The sequence below is a fragment of the Apteryx mantelli genome, chromosome 1 (genome assembly GCF_036417845.1).
Source record: "Apteryx mantelli isolate bAptMan1 chromosome 1, bAptMan1.hap1, whole genome shotgun sequence".
In the NCBI taxonomy this organism is placed as follows: Eukaryota; Metazoa; Chordata; class Aves; order Apterygiformes; family Apterygidae; genus Apteryx; species Apteryx mantelli.
This window is the reverse complement of record NC_089978.1, coordinates 197,258,562-197,280,020: the sequence shown is the minus strand read 5'-3', so window position 1 is coordinate 197,280,020 and position 21,459 is coordinate 197,258,562. Positions and strand designations below refer to the sequence as shown.

Sequence of the window (21,459 nt, the reverse complement as noted above, 5' to 3'; positions counted from 1 at the left end):
GGCAATTCATGGAGTATAGGGGAGGAGTACAAGACTACTGAGTAACCTACAATTTGCTGCTATTTCTCAAATGGTTGTCTGTCTGACTTCTTAGATTCAGTCTATGTAATCTTTTGTTGTTATATGCTGAAAAGCATCCCTTCCTTTCTTTCCTTCCTGAACCAGAAACCAAGAAGTACTATTCCTCTACAGTCCATGTGTTCTGAGTCAAATGAGTGGCAGCAGTAAGAGAAACTTTTTCTGTCATGCAACATTCAGTCATTCAAAGATCTGGGGAGCTTTAATAGGTTTTGTTACTTGAGACAAACAATTTAAAACCTATTAACTTAAAACTTTATAATCTAGATGCTGCAGTAGTCTGGCAACATTGATGCTCTTGAGAATACTAGGCAAGAATCAAATAGAAAACATTGCTGGGGCCGCTTAGGTTGAAAAGTAGTTAGACATGAGCAAAAGAGAAGACCTTATTTATTTTTCTGTGTAGCCAGAATAGTATGAACAGAGTAAATCCCATTTATCTATACTGTTGAATGCTTCATAGCAGAATGTATATAGAAGAAAAAGCTATTTTGATTGTTTCAGAATTACAGCTTCTCAGTACCCTATCATGGTCATAAAGGGAAAATTATTTCTCAGTTTGGGGGAAAATGACTGATGTGCTATTTCAGTGGAATGTATAAATTTATGAAGCCAATGCTGTGTATATTTATAGAAACGTTTAGGGAGAAGTGGGCTTTAATTCGATGAACTTTGGTTCTAGAGCTATTTTGGTTCATAAAATTTGAAGAAGAATTTCATTTAACTGCATAAGTAGGAGAGAATTATAGGTGATTTGATACCAAAAGGGCAGAAACAATTTAACATACACATAATATTGTTATATGTTGACAATAGCAGTTTCAGTTCAGATGGTTGTGTGCTTTTTATGTTCACAGCCATCCAACCTTAAAACAAACAAAAGAAGATAGCTTTAAAAGTTTTTTTTTTTTAATCATTAGGAAAAAAACAAATCAAGTATTAGGACACAGTGAGATAGAATAGAAAAGAAAATGGAATATATTGTCAAATCAAACAATTTACAGGTCTTAACAGATCACCACAGGATTTAGGAACAAAATCCCACTGTCACCCAAAAACACAAGCGTCTGCATGCATTAAAATAGTTTGTCTCCTTCCAAATAATGATCTTGGGGCAATTTCTAGGAGCAGGGAGCCATATCTGGAAGACCTACTAGATGGTCCTCAAAAGAAAGCCCACTTTGTTTACATCCCATGACACACTTTGCCACTAAGCATAGTTTTCTCCCATGTAACTCCTATAGCTGCAGCTGTTACTTTACTGGGAGGCACTCAAGAGCAATTGGAGAGGCAGAGACACATTCTGGATTATCTTCTTCAGGGGGCTTTGGGATCATGCTGAAAGACTCTACAAGGTGCATTCATATCATTTTTCTGTGGGAGCTGAGTTGTCTAGATTCAGACCCCACGTGGACTGTGACCACATCAGCCAGCAGAGGAGTGTAGAGGCACAGCTCTCCATAGATGTGTGTGGACTTGTCTGCCTTTCAGAGAACAAGGTTGGCAGAAGCAGAAAAGGTAGCCTCCTACAGACACTGATTTCAGGATCGTGCATGCAACCTTGCCAGCTCATACAGTTTTATGAATTCTACAGTATTTGCCATCTTTCTAAAGGCCCATCTCCTGGAGTCAAATTATCTTCCATGAGGATCTGAAGTTTTGTTTTGCGGTGGGGGTTGTCATCTTGCTGGAAGTTGGGGAGGGGAGCTTAAAGAAATTTCTGGTCTCACAGTTTGCAAAATAAATCTTGAAAAATTGTAATCTAAAATGAAATTCAGGATAAAAAAAGAATCAAATATTATTTCTAAAGCAATGTCATGATTTTGGAAGTTTGTTTTGTGATTTTTGATTTGATTGGATTTGGTCCATCTTCCTTATTCTTAGTCACATAGTACAGTTACTTACTGATTATATTCCATTCCTAGTAAATTATACTTGCCTTGTGGTGATAGTAAAAAGAAAGAAAGAAGAAAGCAAATATATAGGAATTGGTCCTAGAATATTCATAGATTCATTACTTTAGTGTGCAGTGGAGTTAAAGTTGCAGATGCTTTATGGGAGGGACAACGGTGTTATTTCCCAGGTCATAGGAATATGCATAGTTTTCACATGCATCTGTGGAAATGCAAGTATTTACTATTTTCAGAGAGTTAAGGAACAATTGCCTTCTGAAGACTGTGTAAGCAACAAATGTTACAGGCAGTTGTGCATGATTTAACTACTTAGCAGATCAGGAGAATGTTATATTGGTCAAGAAATGCATACAGGTAGAAACAAATATATCTGGAACTACTGAAAGTTCTTTGATGTATTTCTAATACGTTCCTTCACTCTTCAGAGATGTACGCTGATATTTGTATGAGATGTGTATTCATATTTTCCCAAGTGTTTTTAATCACTGAAAGAAGAAATTAAGAACAAAAATTAACATGCATTGAAAACAGTAAATGGTAACTGAAACAGATACGTATATGTGGGTATATCTCATAGTTTTATTTTCTCTTAATTTAAATGCAAATTCAGTAGATGTACTGTTTAGAAAATTGTTCCTAAATATATTAAGTAGATTAGATTTAATATTTTGATCTGTATGGCAACTTTGAGACAGAAGAAAAATAGCCTTCAAAAACTTACAGCTCTGAAAACTATTCAGCTGGCAGCTGCTAAGTTAGGCTAATGTTTATACTGACCTCAGTACTTTTACTCCAAGCATTATGTTGTTAGCTGTTCCAAGTAGCCTTGAACTATGAAGATAGGGTTAGTCTTTACAAGTCACATTTTCTGTGAAGTGGCTATTGGGGACAATCTTTGCTGTCAGATAAATTTCTAAAGGAAGAATTAGTGTTTAAATTGATGTGCCTCCTTGACAGAATGGGATCCCTAGTTCCTGCTAATTTCAGGAGGGAACTCTGTAGTATTATCTAAAAAGTCTTTCAGAATTATTTTAAAAAGCATTTACTTAAAGACACCTTCTTCATAAAAAAAGTGAAAGAAAAAGGCTATGGAGAATGAAGTCTGTTTTATTATGCCTTTTATGGCCTATTAATTTGTTACCATCTATTCTGCTTTGTTGATGAAATTTTAATTTTGCCTTTCCTTGAGCATATTGTAAGATTTGTATAAACTGCAGCTCACTGTGCTGACAAAAAGGCTCTTTTAGGATGAACAATTGGAGCTCATTTTACTTCTAGAGGACATTTAAAATAACTTATGAATAAGAGTTGTCAGACATGAAATGCTGTATTAATTAAATCTTATTCTAGTCTTTTTGCTTCTCCTGCTAAACCAACCCTTTAGAGGAAAAATACATGGCCACCTTAATTATATAGGAGAAGACAAAAAGTATCCTTCACATTCCTTCTCCTGAATAAGAATAAGAACTCAATTCATCTAAATAATAACCCCATTAGCTGCTTAACTCAACAGTGTACATGGGAAAATTTTCAACACAGAATGTAAGAAAGTGTTGATTGGGTGGATCATTTTCAATGGTTTGTTCTTCTGATGTTCAAAATGATAATTTTAAGTAAATCTGATCTGGCAGGGTTATCAGCTTTGTACCATTTATGACTTATGACAAAAGTGTGTGTTCATATACATGCTAATGCTTTTTTTATCTTTTGAAATACAGCAACAATACCATTCAAAAATAGATGACTTGATTGAAGAAACTGTTAAAGAAATTATTTCACTTCTCGTTTCAAAGGTAAAACAATTTAGATTCTGATTTGTAATAAAACAGAAGATATTTCTCAGTTGAATTTCCGAAATGTCTTTGATATCGCACAATTTTTCTATACTTTCTGCAATGAGATTGGGGGAGGGAAATGTGCTTTTTACATAATACTCATCCAAATAACACTGGATGTGAATTTATAAAATTAAATTTTAGAAATTGGGAGAACACTTTCTGTGCAACTTGCTAATCAGATTAGTTTTTCTTTTGTATTATAGATGAGAACTACTAGCACCTGGCAGAACTGATAGGACTTGATTATGTTGATATTATCTTTGGTACTAGCACCTTAGTTTGATTCTTTGTTTAATTTTTCACATAAAACTTTCCTTCTATCATTAAGAAATATTTAAATTATTTTATACTTAGAGATAGACAACATGCAAAATAGCTGTATAACTTTAAATGAGATTTTGCTCCACAAACTGTTTAATTTAAAAATATTTTGTAAGTTGTTAATTCTTGAAAATGACTTTGTAGTTTTTAACACTTGAAGAGAAAATATGTTTTGACATGATATAAATATTTGGAAAATATGTAAAGAAAAATTAAACAATGTCTATTGATACTGTCACATCTCTACTGCAGTAAAAATCTTAAATGCTTATTATAAAAGAAAAAGTTTTCTGTCACTAATAGTTTGAAGGATACAGCAAATGATACTGGGAGAACAGAAAGATTTTCCAAGATGTTATGTTATCTATTCATTGCAATCTACCCAGAAATGTCTGCTTTTCAGAATAAGATAAATTTGATATACATTTACAATTTGTGAATTACAGACAAAAATAAAACTGTTTTCATATTTTCAGTATTCCTTTTTTTCATTTGTTCACAGCTTGATGGCAGGGTGGGATCTCTATTCTGATTGGCATCCAGCATGCTTGTGCTTGAGTTGAGGAGGAAGTTTTTGTAGATTTTTTGTAGAAATTTAAGTAAAATGTGTCCAATTATTGACAAATATATAAAAACAAACATTTTTTTCCCCTCAAAAGTGATGTTTTTATGTAAACATAACCAGAAATAGTTCAAGAGTTTCAAGTTCTACATAAAGCTTGTCATCACTCATGACTAATCTGTCAATTGATTTTTTAAGTGTTATTGAAGCAGAGGGGAAGAGAGGGGAATGTAGTGAGAGAAAGTAATGCTATTAAAAGTTCACCCTTGTGATTAAGCTGTTTTTAATAGCTGAGATTATAGAAGATGGAAGAAAAGTATCATATTCCTTGTGGATGTAGGTACAAGAAATTCTAGAGACAATTACAAATAAGTACAGAGGGGTTTGCATTGTTAGTTATTAGATATGTCATCAGAGGATGTTGAAATCTCGGAACAGGGAGCAAATATTTTTTGTCATTGGCTGATCATTAGAAGCTTAACCAGCCTCTTCTCACTTGAGATGTGAAATGCCAATGACATCCTGACTGCTTCCGTTTCAAGGAGGAAAGCTTCTGAGGGCAGAAAGGAAGGCTGAGGTTTCACTCTTGGTTTTGGCCAGGAAAAATACCTATCAATGTGCATAATATCCATGTGTGTTCATTTTTTATCTAATGTATTTTAATTATTTCTTGGCCTTTTCCTCTGAATTAAAATGTGTTTCCTTCATGTTCCAATGAAATATGTGTTTCAGCATTTGTTTTTAGCTGTAGCAGTCATCTATGAAAATGAAAAGAATACTCTTAATTCAGTGAGACTATAATTGGTAAAGATTAGACAGTGAACTGTATGGGCAAAACTTGCCAAGCTAAAACATTAAACAAATCACAGAAATAGCACAAAACAGTGAAACAAAACACAGAGTGTCTCAGGATAGCCGATTCAGAAAATGTGAAGCATACCCAGAAATGGTCTTAGAGCTTCACAAGTCTGTACGGTGAGATCTTGGAAAACAAGTGACCAGCTCCATAACTAAGCCTTTCAGTTAAATGGCCATCCTTGAGGCTGCAGTGTTTTGCTTTCTGTTCTTTTATGTCCAATTTATTAAAACCATTTGTTGACAATGTGGACATGTAGTCTACGAAATCAGCCCTTTCTGTAGTAGATCTTTGCACAATAAGATTGAGCACCCGTTTGCAGAAAAAGTCCTTGTCAGCCAGATAAAATGAGTATGGAGACTGCAGTGTATGAACAGCAGCTTCCCACAGGCTTGCAGTGCCAAAGCAGAGAGCTGGTATCTGGCCTAATAAGGGGGCTGCAATTATACTGTGCATGGGGTACAGAAACAACTGCCATTCTCTCTGGTAGCTTTTGATGCAGTTTTATTTCTTGACCAGCACCTACATACTACAGTCTTAATTAATCACTATAAATATGACAGGTTAGATTGATAAATGACAAATGTAGGTTTGCACTTGCTCTTGCTCCTTGAACTGTTAAGAGCAGGGCTTACTGTAAAGTGATGCTCTCGGTTCCTCTGGAGGTGACACTGTTGTGACACTGTTACAGTGCCCATTAACAGCATGCCAGATGGAATTTTGTTCTGTCCTCACACTCATAAAATGATACTCGTGGTTGTGGGAAAGACTGTATTGGGAGCAAGTGATGACTTTTAAAACCATCTTTATATAAACTGGAAGGCAATTCATACGTGAAAAATAAATGTGCACACATGAAACAGCTGACGGATATTTTATGATATACACCACGAATGACTTGAGCAATGTAATATCACAAAGGAACAAAAGAAGGATTTTTCTTTGCTTTTAGAACAATTTGGAGGAGTTTTAACATTAAGGCTACAATTAATATAAAGGCCTGGAAGAGAGATTTTTGTAGTCCCCCAAAATAAATTTTGGCAAAAGGGCCTTTACGATACACTTATTGAAGAATCATGCTGCTCAAAGAATTAAAGGTGAAACTACGGGGCAAAGGCACCACACCATACTAGAGATTTAGGGCCTACATATCCTGGCCACTTGTTGGCCATGCAGTAATAATTCAACAACACACACTGTTGCTGAAGATGGACTGACAGAAAACAGTGGTGCTATCACATTGTTGGATAAAATTAGCCCTATATTTCTATTGAATAATGAGGTAAGGGAAATGTGGTATTGAGATAATCAGCTTTAACAATTGTGTTCCATCGTCTTTGAAGCTGTGATCTTAGAAGCTGTGGTCTTAGAAAATGAAAAGTGTGTTTTCTGCCCAAAATACATGTTGGGTGGACACACTCCTATATTTAACCAGACAGTCTAGAGGCAGCAAAGTGGTATGGATTAGCAAGCTCACCTCAGGAGAATTTTGGGGTTGAGTTTCTATTTCTGCAGCAGTTACATTGTGATTTCCATCAGTTCAATTTATAGGTGAAACTGAAAAAAAAAATGCTATGATTTCAGCATTTTGTGAGATAGAGTAGATGATAATCATATTTACAGATTGCATCACCTTGTTGCACAGTAATAACCTGATGAGGCAGAACTCACATTCTCATCTGATATAATTTATTTTGATATTATGCATTTGGATTTTGTTTTGTGCTTTTCCTCCAGGTTGTTTCAGTGTTAGAAGGTGTGCTGTCTAAACTGTCAAGATATGATGAAGGCACTTTCTTCTCATCATTAGTTTCATTCACTGTAAGTGTTTGAATTCCCAATGTTACTGAATTTAAAATTATGCACAATCCTTAATTATAAGCACTTACTGTGTGTTGTTTTATTTTTAATTTTCTAAAGGTGAAAGCAGCTGCAAAATATGTTGATGTTCCTGTAAGTACAACCCTTTTAATTTTTTTTCTGGTGTTAATGATAATTCACAAAAATAGGGGTTTTGTTAGCTCACATTTTTCATTGTTGACATTTTGCTTTCCTACAGAGATTCATTATAGCTTTACACAGGGTATTTAAACAGCCAGTACAGCCCTCAAAGGGCATTTCATTTCCCTTAAGCAACCAGTAACTCTCAAAGCAAAGCTTAGAAAGGTTATTCTCAATGCACTTTTTCAGTTGCGGAAGAGTGAGGATTGTAACCTAGATACCCTTTTATAGGGGACTTTCTGTCATTTGGATAAATTGTTCAAATGTTCAGGATAAGCAACAAGTAAAAGCATCATCTTTGGCTATCCATTATTCATTAATTTCTTACTTCAGGACCAAATCTTGCATTCCTTACTTAATCCCGGTTTTCTGAATCCCTATTTGATTTATCATTGTTTATGCAATGCTCATGCAGTGTGAATAAAAATTAAAAATAGGTTCCTGATGGAGCTATTTTATACATAAAAACAAATTTCAGCTATTCTGTATTAGAACTTTTTTTTCTTTAAACAGCAAGAAAGAAGTTATCAGACAAATATTGTCAATATAACTGTCAATAAATATCCTTTGTTCTCTAGCAAATCTGTGTTCTAATTACTTTTTAATATGATTCTAAGACAATCTTATTTGCCAAGCATAAGAAAAAGAATGATGTTAATGACATTACAAGAAATACAATTACAAATACAGAAGAACACCAGCAACACTAGTCTGTATAGCAGCTAAAAATCTTTTCAACAGTTTTATACTTAAAAATATAATATTTACAAGCATACATTAATTATTTTTAAAAATCCATGTATGCTAAATAAAAGGAAAAATCAGTATTTCTGGAATTTGTTATCTTCTCTTTATTTTATTGTCTATTTATTCATAAGAAAACAGATTACAACATTTCTCTTCAGATAATGTTTTCAGCATTTTTTTTTCTTTTTTGGTTACAAATGGATTTTTTTCTTTTTGTTGAATCGTATAAATGTTCTTCTGTTTTATTAAAGAAAAATAGCCCAGTCTTGCATTCAAACGGATGACCTCAAATCAAATCCAGTTCATTTAGAATACCTCTTGTTAGTATTTTATGCTATGGAACTGCCCCAAAAGGTCCTTGGCAAGGCTTTTACGAATCAAAAGCCTAAGGAAAAAAAATACTGAACAAACCAGAAATCCTGGATTTCTGTCAGGTTCCCTCTCCACATTACATAGAATATCTATGAGAAGGAGCTAGCAAGGGCTTTTTTCATGGGCCTGGGGGTGTTGACACTGAAATCAGTGATAAAGATAAGACTGAAAACCACCTCTGCCACAAGCTCATGGAGTCAAGGGAATATTGCGAGTCAGGTCCAAAGTGATGCTGCTCCTGCGGAAGACGAAAGGAGAGAGGGGAGTCCGCTCGCGTCTCCACCTCTGCTGAATGCTGTTGCCTGCAGAAGGACCATTTGATAGACTGGCTATCATTATCTTTGCCTTTTTGCAGCCCCTTCACTTTTCAGCTATCCCACACACCTTTTCCGTAGCCAAGACTGTAAACTGCACTTTGGCAAGGCTGCAGGTCTGACCAAGCAAGCATTTTTCAAACTCTAGAGGACATTTTTCCTGGCTCGAGGGAATGTGAAAGGAGTTTGGAAGGATTTGGGGTTCAGTTTTGCTTCTTCACATTCTTCCCATCATTATGAAGATGCAGTTGAGGCAAAGAAGAAGAGGAACAGGGTCCTGCCACTACTGCCACAACTGGCAGCCAGTGATCCATGGTAATAGAGTCTAAAATCACCACTTGTAGATGATACAAATTCTGACTGCAAAAGGAGGCCTGAAGTCATCACATTACAAGGTCATCTCTTGGGCTTGGAAATGAAGTGAGAAGTGGGGAGGGGGCAGCACAGGGTGAGGAATTTACTCTGCGCTCTTACTTGTGCGACAGTAACCTAGCAAGTCTGCACTGAAGCTAATTAAATGTCTGTTGTGTGGGTGTATTTTAAACAGATATCACTTAAAATCTTTTCCTGTCCCTCGTTAGCACACACCTGCATATCTTGAGGTGACTTAAAGGTGACCACAGTAGGGCAAGGAATGAATACTTGTAAAATCTTATTCTGTGTTTGGATTTAGATTGTTTGAAGTGATAGATGGCTTGCATGGACCCCAAAATGCAGCCCTTTAATTGGATATAGTTTCAAAAATGTGAGAAATTGCATTTTGTTAAATGACCACATTCTGCCCCTGTCACCCACATTCATTCAAGGATCTTGTTGGGTCACTTCAGCACTGTCCTTGGGGTCTGCGAAACAGAGGCTGTCGATTACTTGGTGGACCAGGGTGTGAGTGGTTAGGGGAGGGCAAACGGCTGTTGTTGTTTTTTTTCACATGCGTGAGTACAACAGAGTTTTTGATCTTTTACTCTCAGGCTGAATATTTGGCAAAGAAGAAAAGAATGCTGTTTTATAGGGAAATAAGAGGAAAATAACTTTCAAAATAGACAAAAGAGATGTCAAAAGAAAATAAATATAGTAGTGAGCAGAATGTTTTAGACATAGGATGAGATAGAAAGGGTCTAAAAAAGTGAAAAGGTAAATAAAATTAGAAATAATGACAGATTAAGAAAGACAAAGGACATTCTTGGGTGACTCTTGGCCATTTTGAGGAAAAGGTTAATTCTGTTAATATCAATAGGCAATGTAGACATTAAGTAGTTGGACACAAAGATATATGCTCCCCAGAAGGCATTCTTTAACTTCTCAGGGCCAGGATGGGAAGTACAGACTCTGACTTGAAGTTTGTTTGACAGATTTGTTTGTAAAAGTATTCAATATTGCTGTCTTCTGTTGGTTAATATTTGCAGTGAATTATGAATAACTCCATCCAGAAAAGCAGAATCCTCTTTTTTTAGCCTGTTTAAGAAAGCATCCAAAATAAGTCTCCATTTTCAGAATACTCTTTAGTAAGCAGGATGTGCACAGTCGCAAGGAACTTTTGTTGATCTCCCCCGGCACTTGGTGTAGGGCACTATGTCAGTTTTCTAAACTGAAACCCCAATGGAAATATTAGGAACAGTACAAAATAATCCAGCGTAAGAAGAGTAAAGACAATGATATCTTATGGTTTACTAAAAGTGATAAAGAATATAACTAGCTACTATTATGTTATTTGTTTTTTGGTAATTCTCACACTGTGCCATGCTCTAAGGTGAAAGAAATAATGGCTGCTGTGCACAAGAAAGAAAGCAAATGTTTGGAGAAAAATAACACAAAAATTACAACTATAAGTAATACATCAGTTTGTTTTCTTGATAATGCTATGTTTTGATGCTCAGGAATTTGGCAATGCTATGTTTTGATGTTTGTGAATGAAGGAGCTAATTTAGGTTATTCAAAACTTCTTTTAGAACAAGTTACCCAAGTCTGCTCTAATTCTTTGTTACTTTTTCTTAAAGCCTAAGTGGCCATTAGGAGATGCAGAAGTACAACTATTCTAATCTTTGGTTTTAATGATCTGTTCACATAGCCATTAATTAATGAGAATAGGGAAAAAATGCAATAGAATGGAGGGCAAAAAATATGCTGATACTCTCAAAAGATTATTACTCCTAAAGCAGATACATAATTTCATTACCTGTTCAGTTCTCATTATGTGAGTCAGTGCACACAAATAATTGCATGTCTAGCTGGTCATTTCTACATACATTTACCTACTTTACAAACATAACCAGAATAGCTAGTTATACAAATTGAGCATTTAGTTACATGCAAATTTATATACTTCTTGTTGTTCAGAAAGGTACGTTTAAATCCCTTTGTAGGAGCCAGGAACCTGTGCCAGCTTTTCCAAGGGCGCAGAAGGAAGCGAATCCCCCTTGGTTCACATAGGCCACTTGTCGTGCCCGGTGCCTGGAGGCCGCTGGGGGCACCAGGGCTGACCCAGCCAGCACAGAACATTCAGGTGGCCAGGCCTCTTGCCCTGCTCTTGCCTTTGGGCAAGGTCAAAGGTGTGATGGGAGGCCTCACACATGGGCCAGCATTTGACTTACAGGGTCCCATAGAGGCCAGAGTGGGAACTCTGCCTCCTTACCAGGAACATACGCATTGAGGTCTTCCAGATGCCTCTGTTTCCAAAGTTCACACTTGTATTGCATTAGTTCATTTAACTGGTTTTATGAAGTGAAATATTTTTCTGGAAAATCAGCATTTATTAAGGTGTGGCAATACTGTGCCATTCATTTTTGAGCAGGATTCACTTGGAGACCTCTGTTTAAAAATAAAGAGCACAGAACAGTTGTTATCCTCATGCTCAGTTTTTTGCCTCCCTTCTTCTTCTTTCTTTGTATATCCAGACCTGGGAACTTGCCCCTTCTGTTTCCAAGCCCATAAAAACAAGCTCTGCATCATCTGTTTCAAGGCAGTCACATTTCTGAGATACCTCTTAAATGGAGATTGAAAGGATGGCTACTAATCAGTTGGAAAGTTAAAATAATGTAGTAGAACATAGTGGTTTCAGAAAAAAGCAGGGTTTAATACCAGATTTTGTCATAGTAACTGCAGCTTGTTGAAGATCCTTAATGCTAGAGAATTAAGATCATGATGCAAATACTTGCACACCTCTGTTGCCCTGTGGATTCAATGAAACTATCCACATATGAAAAGGCATTTGCGTAAATGCTTGCAGAGTCACAGCTTAAGTACTGCATGACAGTCCTCTCTTAAAATGCACACCTTTAACCTGTGCCAAGGTTGCTTCTTAACCTACAAGATATATAAGAAGCAAGGAAAATACATTGTATTTTTTCATTTAAGCAAAACAGAATTTTTCATAACCATATAAGGAGAAAATGCTACCTTGGAAATGAACTGATTATACAAATGGTGCATCCTTCTGCCTAGTTTATTTATTTTGATTTGTAGGAAATGATGGAGTGAAGATCTTGTGATGAGTACCAGTGGTTTCTATTCCAAAAATATTTCAATGATATTTTAATTAAAAAGCCCAAGTGATGAGCATTGTAGTACATAGAGGAGAAATTTCAGCCAATGAACTTTTCCAAATTCCTCTTTTATTTGGTAGCGGACATTTAATAAGGAGCCCCTACGTTTCTCACAATAGCCCCCTCCACCTCGTCACTCCTTTTCATTTCATTGTTTTATCAGTACTGTGGTTAAAATGTCTCCCTCCAGCATGCAGGGGAGGGGAAAGGGATAGAGAGGAGACCAAACAGAAAATACAGTAAAGTTTGTTATTATATAGCTGATCTGTAACATCTGTTCTAATCCTTAAAAAATGAATGCTTTGACAAGATAACAGCTCTGTAAAACTAGATATTTTTTTCTTGGTAATATCAGGAATGTGAGTATGTTTAATACTCTCTGCTGCTAAGAAACATTCTGTGACAAATGTCAAAGTGAGAATAAACATAACTCAAGTATCTATAAATGACTTTTACTGAGTTTTGTGACAAACTATTGCATTGTAAAAAGCTGTACAGAAACTTAGCTGTATCTCTCCCGTAGGGAAAGGCTAATATTAGTGACGGTACTAAACTTGTTGCAGATCTTTCAGCAGCAAAATATCTGAATGCCTGAATATCAAGACAATGGAGCATTGCTTTTGACTCGATGCCAGAGGCAACTTTTGCTAGTGGGAGTGATGCATGCTTTCAAATCGAGTCAATCATAATATAGCTTCTATATCATCTTTGAAACTGGAATAGTGTATTTAAAAATTTGCCTCTTTGTTAAATACACCCCATGACAGCATTTTCCTGTTTTACTGTGAAAGGTTAAGCTGTTTCTTCTTTGTCTAAATTTGTTGCTATGAAAAAATGACTGTGGAGCTGGATCCACCTACCAGTGAATAGTAAAAGAGACAACCTGCACCTGTGGGATTAGGTGTAACAGCAGGAAGTAAGAGCACTTGCAGTACATAATTAACAAGGACACCCCCCCCCCCCCCAACAGCATGTTCATCTTGCTAGGTTAACTAGTGATTAACCCTAAAAAAGAATGTGCTGAAGTCTACACCCTTGTTTAAACTCATTCACTTGCCAGTGTATTCAGTTACTTGTGTAACCAGCGACAAAGTAACCCTATTTACAACTCTTCATTTCCTGGTATTTTTTTTTTTTTTTGATGTCTTTGTGTTTCCAGTTTCTCCATTCATCTCTTTGTATGATTCCCTTTCATTTTCAGATGGGCAAAACATCTTGTCTGCTTTTCTGAATAAAACAAATAAATGTACAATAACTTTTAGTCAATCACAAAATATGATTTGAAATCTTTTTTTTCCCCCCTTGGGGAACTTTTCAGGCTGAATACCTTTTTTTAAACTAATCCAGATAAATATACCAGGTTAAAATCTTCTCTCAATAATGTGCAAATAGTTCCTCCTCATTAACTACAGCAGATGTTCTGCCAGAGTATCGGAGGAGGAGAATTTTAAATTTTGGATATAAATTTAGAGACTGAGTTGCTCAGTCTTCCCACTGTTAGTAATGAAATGTCTGCTGCTATTAGTGTGACAATTACTTTAAGTATATCTCAGTTTCTGTTTGTTTGTCTCTTAAGGTACACCCAATTGCTTTTTTTTCCCCCTTCTCTCTCTTTCTTTTTAAGAATTTCAGATTCTACATTAACCTTTTTTTTCCCCCTTATGTTTAATAATCCGAAATAGCAGAACAATGTTTAGGTCATGTAATCAGAGGTTCACATCTAATATGTAATCCCTGTGGAAAAAAAAAAACAGTTAAACATGTAATATATAGTACTATGCCTATTTTGGTGCTTATAATAGCTTTATTTTCTTCTTTGATATGTTTAGAGAAAACAAATAAATTCAGTGTATCCAGAATGGTGATATAATGAAGTATTTGATATACCATTTGTTCATTCAGTGTTTAATGTGTGTTTTGCCCACCATATGCAAAGATGGTTAGCTTGCAATGATTTTGGTGAGTTTTTAAAACAGAGCCCCATACTCTTGGAATATTAATAATCATCTTCCTTATCCAGACACATTTGTACTGTAATCAGACACTGTTTAAAAGGAAAATTAATTTTTTTGCACAGCAATTTCAAAGATAATTATCCTGCACACATTAAAGAAGAATGAAGTGTTTTAAAGAACTGTAATTCTAATTGGTAAATGTCACCAGCTGTTGCAGTTACTCTTACTTGTGTATATTCTTTTAATTATTACACTCTTGTGCCACAAGCTACATGAAAATATATTCACTAGGTGTGAAATTCCCATATGTCACAGCTTCAAGACTAGGTAAACATCTCAAAGATAAGGGGAGAGTTGATGCTGACGGGAAATGTTATTTTTCTAACTTTGTCTGCCTGCAAGACAAACATTTCTTTATTGAACTTAGTAAAAGAAAAATGTGCATGGATCAGAGAACCATTAGGTTTCAGCATTCAGTGGAAGATTTCTTTTTACATTTGAATATTTACCTCCAAGAACTATAATCAGCTCTTCATTTGTTAATTACCTCCTCCCCCACCCCACACCCTGAGATTTCAAATTATTTTCCCATTATCCCTCCAAGTAAGAACTAGTCCTGGTCCTATAAATCACCTATCAGGCTTTTGCAGCTCCATAAAGTTTCATGTCTCACTGGTTGCATTTTTGAAAGCCATCTCAAATGAGTATACTAAAGGACTGTATTGATCTTTCTGTTTCAAATCTCCTTTATTTTGTGATTTAGTTTAATTTCAAAAATTTTCCATCAAATTTTAATGAAAAGGCCCGTTTTTATGAATAAAATCTATTGATTTCTGTGACCCATGTTTTACAACTGTTTTATTTGTTTTTATTTTACATTTTATTTCTCTGCTTGGGATCAGGCTCTGTTAACTCAGATATAAATGTAAATGGTCCTGCTTTCCTCTTAGAAGTTTCATATAGACAGCTGTATGTAAGTGGTAAGTTTTTAAAATGAGCTTTCTTTGCCTCTGGAATGACTAATCTAAATGTACAGGACTCATCAGTTTTGTCAGAGTGAGTTTTGGAGAGGCTAGGAGTATTAAACCAGGTCATCATGCCACATTTAACTGTTATATTTAAGAAACTGAACCATCATTCATGCTAATGTGTAAAGGAAAAAACAAATCTTATTTTGGATCATTTCCCTAAATGTGCTCCATGGTAGGTTCAGGGAAAAGAGATGAAGGTCATGATCCAGGAGGTTTCATTTATTGCAGTTTTAAATGGAGAATGTTCTCAAACATTTCATCCCATTATTGTCATGGCAGTTTCTAGACAGGTAACAGTTTGGGCATTTTGCACCCGTCCTGCTCTTTTGTGTTCAAATCTGATTATACACATTTTAGTACATTGCATACATGGTAATAAGGAATGAGAAAAATAAAATATTATCCACTTGTAGAATTAAAGTCAAGCCTTAATATAAAATTATATGTAAATATTTTAAATATATTAACATGCTTATGCATACAGTTTCTTAAGATATGCTAAATATTTTATTGTAACAGCTTTGTACCTATGCTGTTACTCAGACAGGAACAGCTTCTGAGAAACAGAGATGACTAATGCCTGGGAATACCAGGACTGTATATAGCTGCTTCCCTCCTCCTTCCCCCAAACTCTTCAACATTCTATGGAGAGCCAGTCTTAACCAGATTTGAATCTTTTATAAATAGGTTTGGGCTGAGGCTTACTGTAAAGTAAGTTATTATAAAACTTAACCTTCTTTTGCATGCTATGAACTTAAATATTATTTAAGGCAAAAGATACTTTTTACAAATTTTCTCAAACACAGAGCATTTACAGAAGACTTCCCAAAGTGCTTATGTTCATTCTTGGTCCATGTTGGAAAAGGTAAGCTCCTGACCAGCTCTGCATACGCCACCGTGAAAGGGGACATTGCTGGCTGCAAGGGGCACCTTTAGTGTGGGACAGCATTTGTGGATGCAGTGGTTCAGAAATCCCAGCTGGACAGCAGAGAGCACTTTCAACAACCGTTCCAGCCAGACTGGCATAGTTTCGCAGCAGGACAGCATAACCTGATGTTTGAGAGTATGGTACAAAAGATTATGCCCACTCTGCTATGAATATAGGACTTGGATTGGTACAAGAAGGGAAACAGTACAGTCCTTGCTCTTTCCCTAGTTATCCTCTGAGTTGATTATGCCAGTGCAAGTTTCAGAAAAATAGGACTGCAGTTCTACTCTCATACTGACCTTTTTATGCCATTGTAACTCATTTGCTTTCAGTGAAATGCTTTAACTTCATTTGAATCCGTATTTTTAAAACTGTTAGGTTAGAAACTGACCTCAAATGTGAAATTCAGCTGCACATTGAAACCAAATCACAACAAATCTGAGCCAGTGCAAAAGGAACTGAAAGCTGCTTTTTAACCATTTTCTGAATGTGGTGGCAGGATCTGGACCATGAAGGAGGCTCTGAGAACCTCACTAAGGACAAAGTGAGGAAAGTCCAATTTTGCCATGGACGTTACCAGAGCCAAGATTTCACTCTATGACAGCATATGAATCAAAGCATTCATAAATTATGAGAACTTTATTAACAGTGAACCCTCCTGAACTTGGTAACTAATCCAGAATTCACAGCAGATTTAGTAAATATGAACGGTTTATACATATTTGAGAAATGTAACATAATCTCAGTCTTAATTATGATTAAAAATAACTTCCTGTAAGTCTCAATTGTTGTGTGGTCTTTCTCTTCCCCCCCTGCTCTCTCCCCTTGCTCTCTGTCTCCACAGAAACCAGGAATGGATCTAGCAGATACCTACATCATGTTTGTTCGACAAAACCAGGATATACTTCGAGAAAAGGTCAATGAGGAAATGTATATAGAGAAGTTATTTGACGTAAGTGACTCCCCTTGTAATATTTGCTAACATCACTACTACACTGGAAGGGATAAACTACATTTAGATTACGTTCAGCAAGCATATCAGATGCTTTTTCATGCTGATCATTTTTCTTTTGTTTTCATTTATTGTCTTCATTGATCAAGGGTGGGCTTTCTTTAAACATTTTCTGCATGGAACTTTTAAGTTCTAGAAGGACTAAATAAAAATGTTAGAAGAGTATTATTTGAAATAGGCATTTCTCCACTGAGTTCTAATTTCATTCCGTCTTTTGATTTTGAATCTGTTTGTGAACAGAATTGGATTGATGTGGCTTCTTTGAACCCCATTGTATAGTTAATTTCCCTAAATAAAGAACTTTTACATATTGTTCCTTAAAGAAAGAAGGCCAATTAAGCCAAGTGCATCTATGGGTTTGACTGATACTACTATGGAATGACTTTTAGGATTTAATTTTATCACATTTTTAGTGTAAGACTTCTAAGATCTTGAAGTTGGCCAAACATTTATTGAATTGTGAATTTCCAGATTCTTGATCCTCTTTATGCAAGTTCAGCATAATCCTTTTCCTCAAGGCCTGCACGCTGGTAGCCTGTGTCTTCACTCTAATTTTCCTCAGCTTCTCTACTGGCTTCGATGGTCTCCCTCCAACCATCCCTTTCACTTGATTCCTCCTCTTTTGTTAGAAATGGTCACCTACTCTACTAAAATTTTCCTCATACAGGGCTCTCCTATAAACTCCTAGCTGCACTCTTGTGCATAATTCTGCTCATTCAAGTTCTGAGCACTAATTTTTGTCTGGCATGTTCCTTTCTGTGTTGCCCGAAGGATAAACTTTAAGAGGGTGAGGTCATATCTTTTATATAAGTTTAAACCACTACACAAGTAAAATACGAATAAAATACAATTTATTTGATTATAAACTTGGATCAGTTTACATGACAGTGACATCAGTAACATAATTATGTAGGAATTTGAACAGGGAAAAAATAAGGTCTCTGATACTGTGCAATACGATTTCTTATAATACCAATTCTGGAACATAACATACACTTTGAAATGTATTTATTTGTGTGCCATCTCCTAAGCATTTTAGAAAGCTTGCTGGCAGTTTCATTTAATTATGCAAGTTACAGCAAATGTTTTCATAACAGCAATTCACAGTCTTTGCTGTGACACTACAGTTGTGGCAGTCACAGAAGGTCCCATAACATAGACTCTCAGCCATGGTATGTCATGTCAGTGTTTGTTGTTTGTTAGACTGGGTGGTCAAAATGAGATTTCTCTCTCAGATTTTATATTTCAAGACACTCCCAGGCAGCTTTACAAAAAAAAAAGTATCATCTGTTTTAATAAGCTAAGTGCTAATATGTGTGAAAGGAATGATTTTATAAAAGCTTTGATGCCCTGCAGGGGTAGAAAAATTATCATCCATCCAGCTGGCACCTTCACAAAGTACTAAAACCATATTAGCAACTTCTGCTTCAGTTTGCTTTTGCACTGAATCTGCAAGCATATGTTTCATTTTCAAGTTTCCATTTTTTGTTTTTCTTTGGGGTTATTTTTGCTTATGTTGTAATTTTCTGAATGTTGATAAAATTATATGCCTAGGGCCAAGTCTAACTCTCATTGGAGAGACCACATTGACTTTGTTGATGTAGTGGAATTGGACTAAACTTTAGTCTATGTCCATAGCAGTAAACTGAAGAGGGCCAGGGCACAGTCCTGAGAACTAGCAAGCGATCATCCACACTGTTAAGCTATTAGCATGGGTCCTGGCATGATTTTGGTTAGGCCAGCTAGCACTAATCCCAGACAGAGCCTCAGTATGTTTGGGGTTAGCATGGGTCAAGGACCTCTTCCAAGTTTAATTTCAGTCATCAAGCTTTTCAACACAAGAAAACTTAGCTGTGTGGTTGCAAGCCATGATGTACCACTTGCCTTTGAGACACAGAACCATTGCCTATCCCCTTTTATTCAGTAGTATGCTGTCATGGCTAATGCTTATAGCTGTAAGAGAGAAAAAAAGATGTACACGGTTGTTGAAGCATGATAAGTATTCTGCATATACAAATATCTTTTTTGTGTCTTTTCTTTGTACATGGTGGTATCTCATTTCTGCATAGCATCATATCAGGAGATATAAGCAGTTAGACAGAATCAGGCAAAAACAGTAACAAATATGTAAGCTGATAGTGCCCAGAAATTGGAAACTAAGGAATCTCACTGTGTAAACTCACCTTTCCTGAGATTACCTCATCTCTAGAACAATGTATTGAGCAAGGTTTCACCCATGATTTTTGTAAGGTGTTTTTAAAGTAGTAATTTAACAAAAACTATGTACTGTTCATAAATTCAATTCTATAAAGCTATATTTTAATAGAAAGAATAAAAAAGGTTTAAGTTTTATGTAAATATACTTCAGACCATTCGAGTGGCTAGAGCTGCAGATCCTTGCTGTTTTCTCCTTAAAATACATAGTATTTGTCAGATGAGAAATCGTCAGTCAAGAGGAAAAAGAAAAGTGTATGCATGTACTTCAGCCAGGGAAACTTCACCCCATTCAGAATAAGCAATAAGCTAGACTATTCTGTATGTTGGAAGTGACAGATATCAATATAGAAAAAGTCAGGCCTTAGAGCTATTTTAATCCAAAAAAGTGTGCTTGCAAACTAGTTATGCATAGACTTCATTGATGTGATTCAAGGTTGCTATGTACAAACAGCTGCTACAGTGATGAAGAAAATGGGATATCTGTCATATGAAGCAATGTACATATCAAAGAAGGTTATTTAAATTAAAGAGTAGTATTGCTATAAGTAGAAATGGCTGAAAATGAGACACAAATACATTGAGGCTAGAAGTTGGAAAATTTCTAACTGAGACATTCTAGAACAGTCTTCTCAAATCAGGGAGAAAGTAAAAAATCTATGCTTCTTTATGGTCATGCTTGATAAGCCTGGAAAAGGCATTGCCATGCTAGACAAAATAGGAAAATTCAGGAAAATAGGATTTAAGTTGTGATACGAATCCTTATGTGTGAGATATACTGAAATCTACACAGAGCTTTGAAAGTGGACAGGACTCCTGGGGCTTTTTTGCACCGTTTTTACACCACTTAAACCCAATGCTTCAGTGCCTTTCCTGATCATGCAGCAGAACAAGGTGGTTATGTTTTTCCTTTTCTTTCCTCTGAATAACTTGGTATCTGGGTGCGTTTCATTCTTCAGCTCCTCTGAAAGAGGTATAGAGAGCATGCAGGGCAGTATGGACTGGTGCTCCTGGTAGCATCAGTGTCTCCCGGGGTCCAGATGCTGTGCCTTGTTCTTGTTCTCAAACTTAATCAACAGATTTGGAGTGACAGAGAGTTTTTTTCCTTGTTCAGCTTGTCAAAGACTCTTAGGACTTTTTGCCTTCCTTTGTGGTGTGGGGCATGGTCCTCTTTTGGGGTCAAATGGGAATTTTACCTATCAGATTCCTTCCTATTGCAGGAACTTAGGATGTTTATGCTGTCTTTTCATCTCTCCTGCTCTCATTCTGCAGTGAATTATAGCTGAAGCTTTTGTTTTTTTCACTGCAGATCTTAAAGAGCGCTGGAAAGGTGTTGTGGTGTGTGGTACATGTAGATGGGCTGTAGTGACTCCAGGTTAAATGTCAGCTCCTCCACATTCACGGTTCCCAAATGCTTAATTCAATGATCCATGTGATCCCTTCAAATCCCATATTCCACTGAAGTAATCTAAAACAATGAAGTTACAATGGGACAAGTTTCTGTCTCTAATAAACCCAGATAAAGCAAACTCTTTCTAGCATTAATGCTACGATGACTCAGGCAGATGCAGTGTATAACAAGTAAATCGTGAAGACAGGCACTCTTGTGTTTGTTTAACAATAAAAAAATTTAATTTTGATTCAAAGCATCACACACTGAAACTTTATTTTAAATTTAATCATTTATACCACAAAGTTATTTTTCAAATAATGTTTAATAAAGCATTTTAGGAACAAAGTTGTACTTTGAAAAATGCTTATCTTCAGAGGAGGCTGTA

General features: G+C 35.9%; 1 protein-coding gene across 1 annotated transcript in view; it reads left to right on the top strand.

The window, feature by feature from the left end:
* The window catches only part of CADPS2 (calcium dependent secretion activator 2), a 337,763-nt gene that overhangs the window by 297,361 nt on the left and 18,943 nt on the right, over positions 1-21,459 (top strand). Inside the window, exons 27-30 of the mRNA XM_067289963.1 lie at positions 3,710-3,784; positions 7,306-7,389; positions 7,489-7,521; positions 17,300-17,407. Of these exons, the coding sequence (XP_067146064.1) occupies positions 3,710-3,784; positions 7,306-7,389; positions 7,489-7,521; positions 17,300-17,407 (300 nt within the window). The remainder of the gene's footprint in view (positions 1-3,709; positions 3,785-7,305; positions 7,390-7,488; positions 7,522-17,299; positions 17,408-21,459) is intronic.